The 2,752-nt window shown below is 32.5% G+C and overlaps 1 protein-coding gene across 1 annotated transcript; it reads right to left on the reverse strand.

Annotated features, from left to right (window-relative positions):
* Positions 1-457: 457 nt before the first annotated feature.
* On the reverse strand, positions 458-2,353 carry LOC108382336 (adenylate cyclase type 6-like; the record flags this gene model as incomplete). The annotated part of the gene is made up of 3 exons (XM_017638721.1): positions 458-582; positions 908-1,089; positions 2,184-2,353. Coding segments are annotated over 3 exons (477 nt in total), but the record flags the coding sequence as incomplete, so codon positions are not given.
* Positions 2,354-2,752: the final 399 nt, after the last annotated feature.

Here is a 2,752-nt window from a genome sequence, read left to right on the forward strand (position 1 = left end):
CTATTTATTGTTACATATGTATGTATATGTAAGCTAAACAAAAGCTTTACTGAACCAGCTGTACCAATTCATATCGCATAAAGATTGGCAATTTAATATTGTATATTCATTGTGTGGTAGTGCTTTGTCAAGCAGCATTCATCTTTTTGTATGACTAAAATTATTTTTTGGCCATGATGAATGATATTTGTTTAGCTACCACAATACATCAATACATATTTTACTGTTTCATCCTATTTTGTTTATTTAACTCTAACTCAATCGCCACATAAAGCAATAATCAATATTATTTTTTTCTTTGAAATTTTGTGAGCATCTTATGTGTCTAAGTATGTAAGTAAATGTTTTCTCTTGTTGTGGGCAAGAATATTCATAGCTTTGTATTCAACAATATTTAATAGGTTTTGTGGAGTTAAGATTGCATCCAGCGATTCCGTAGCAATTAATAACGAATTACCTGTATGTGATCTGGCAATCCAGTAGAGTCCATGCGTGAAGCCACATTTACAGCATTTCCCCAAATATCATACTGCGGCTTACGCGCTCCAATAACACCAGCCACAACAGGCCCGATATTTATACCTTAAAAGGAGAAAAGATAAACAAAGATAACTTATAAATAACTGCATTAAAGAGATGGGGTTATTAAGGGATTTGGGAATGAGTGAAATATTTATGGTGACCATCAGTACCTTATTTCATAATGCTGTCCTTCGACTTTATTTATTCTTCTAATAATCTGTTTTGTCCTTAATTTCAAATGTTCAAAAATTTACAAAAAAATTCGCGAAGAGTTTTCATATCGTACATACATAAACGCATTTTATCATATCTCACGACATCCATACGTAAGCGCGCCTTTGAATTCACCGTAGCGAAAGCAAAGCTTAAGTTTATGTTTTCTTACCTATACGCAGCCGAAAATTGTTGAACGAATGTGTATTAACCTCTTCGATTTTATCAAATAATTGCAATGCGTACTCTGCCATAGCGGTAACATGACAAAAGTTCACTTGATTACAGGTATTTGCCGTTAAACCAGAAGCGGCCATATATGTTGCACCAGTACTTTTGATCTTTTCAATGTAGCTAAACGAAGAGATATAAAAACAAAGAAAATAGATTTAATTAAAATTCAATATTTAATAGCCTGAATCCATTTAAAAATCATGCAGATAGTGCGACGGTATATCGAAAATTGGCTTCGGAATAAAATATTTTTCTTGATTGTAAAATAGACGTGCTTCTTAAGATTTTCATAGCATTATTTTTTCATATTTTACGTTTTTTAAAATTTTGAAAAAAAAAATGTTTTTGGTATTTTTTACTTTAGTTTCCGTAACATTAAAGTTACATAGTTGCTCCTAAGGTTAGTTTTCCCAATTTCTGTACTTTTTTAAAATTGTTCAATAAGCACTATTTGCATAAAATTTTTTATTTTTTTTGGTATTATTTCGTTTCATAAGGGCTCTCTGAAGCTCACAAGAAATAATTTTCATTATTTCTCTTGCTTGAAAAAGTACTTTTGTGTGTCTCTAAATTCTCTTGAAGAAATAATTTTTAGAGCATTTTTTTTTTATAGAGCATACTGAGTAAAAAAATTTTGATAGAACAAAATTTCATTTCCATTTCTTGTGCGTCAATTTTATTCGCCGAATGCGTTGGGTTTTTCTTCCATATAAAAATAAATTGTGTTCATTCGTTTTATGGAAGCAAATGCGACAAAAAAATTTTAAAAATCAACGGCTACGACGGCTACAAAACTGAGTACTCAGAAAAATTCGAACACTTCTGAGAAAAATGTTTGAAATTTGGGAGAAAACTTGTTGCTTTTTTTTGTAGTCTTTTACAAAGTGTAAAACTTGGATTTATATGAGTTCTGTTAGCAATTGAACTGTATTTTAATTGAAAATTCTAAAAAAATAAATAATTAATTATAAGTGGCAAACTTTGAACTGGGGGTGCTATAGATATGGCCAAAACTGTATATTCTCTCGCCATTGCTAGACTTAAATTTTAAATAATGCAATGGAATTCAAAAATATCTTTGTTAGAGTTTTTAATATTGTTATGCACTGAAAATTTAATTAAAACTACCAAACAAACAGTTTGTCATAGACCGCAAATAGACATTTATGACGTGTAAAAAACATGTCAGTTACATATTTATGCCACAAACTCACCGAAAACGTTCCTCACTTAGCAATTCGTCAAAATCGGCGATAATCTCGTTGAGTAGACGCAAACATTCCACGCCCTCATTATTACCTTCTAATTCAACATAGAACTCCGAAAAATTCGGTATCGACGCAAACAGTATACACACACTATCGCATTGCTCATGGTAGAGATCCTACGTTATTTTACGGCATTATTAAATGTCGCCAGCAACACCAGCCAGAGTTGTTGGCATTCGATGTGATTATGAGAGTGGTGGCGTGCGTGGGCGGCAATATGAAAGAGGCCATCCGTACCAGCAGCCATGCAGCACAATCCATAGTGCATGCAGCAAATATGGTGGTATAGTTGTTGTTGCAGATTATTTGGTATTTGTTGGTGGCGTTAGTGGCGTTAATCAAGTGTCAGTGAAGTGTTGATTTAGTGGTTGTGTTGATGTTTCATGGAAAATGCAGTGGTTGTCAACCGTTGATGTGGCAGCGTAAAGAAAAAGAAAAGTAGGGAAAAAAATTGTAATTTATGGCATTCAGCATAGATGCGATACATACATATGTGCGTTAATGTACATATATAT

The sequence above is a fragment of the Rhagoletis zephyria genome, unplaced genomic scaffold (assembly GCF_001687245.7).
Source record: "Rhagoletis zephyria isolate East Lansing unplaced genomic scaffold, Rhagoletis_zephyria_1.1 Rzeph_scaffold_26394, whole genome shotgun sequence".
NCBI lineage: Eukaryota > Metazoa > Arthropoda > Insecta > Diptera > Tephritidae > Rhagoletis > Rhagoletis zephyria.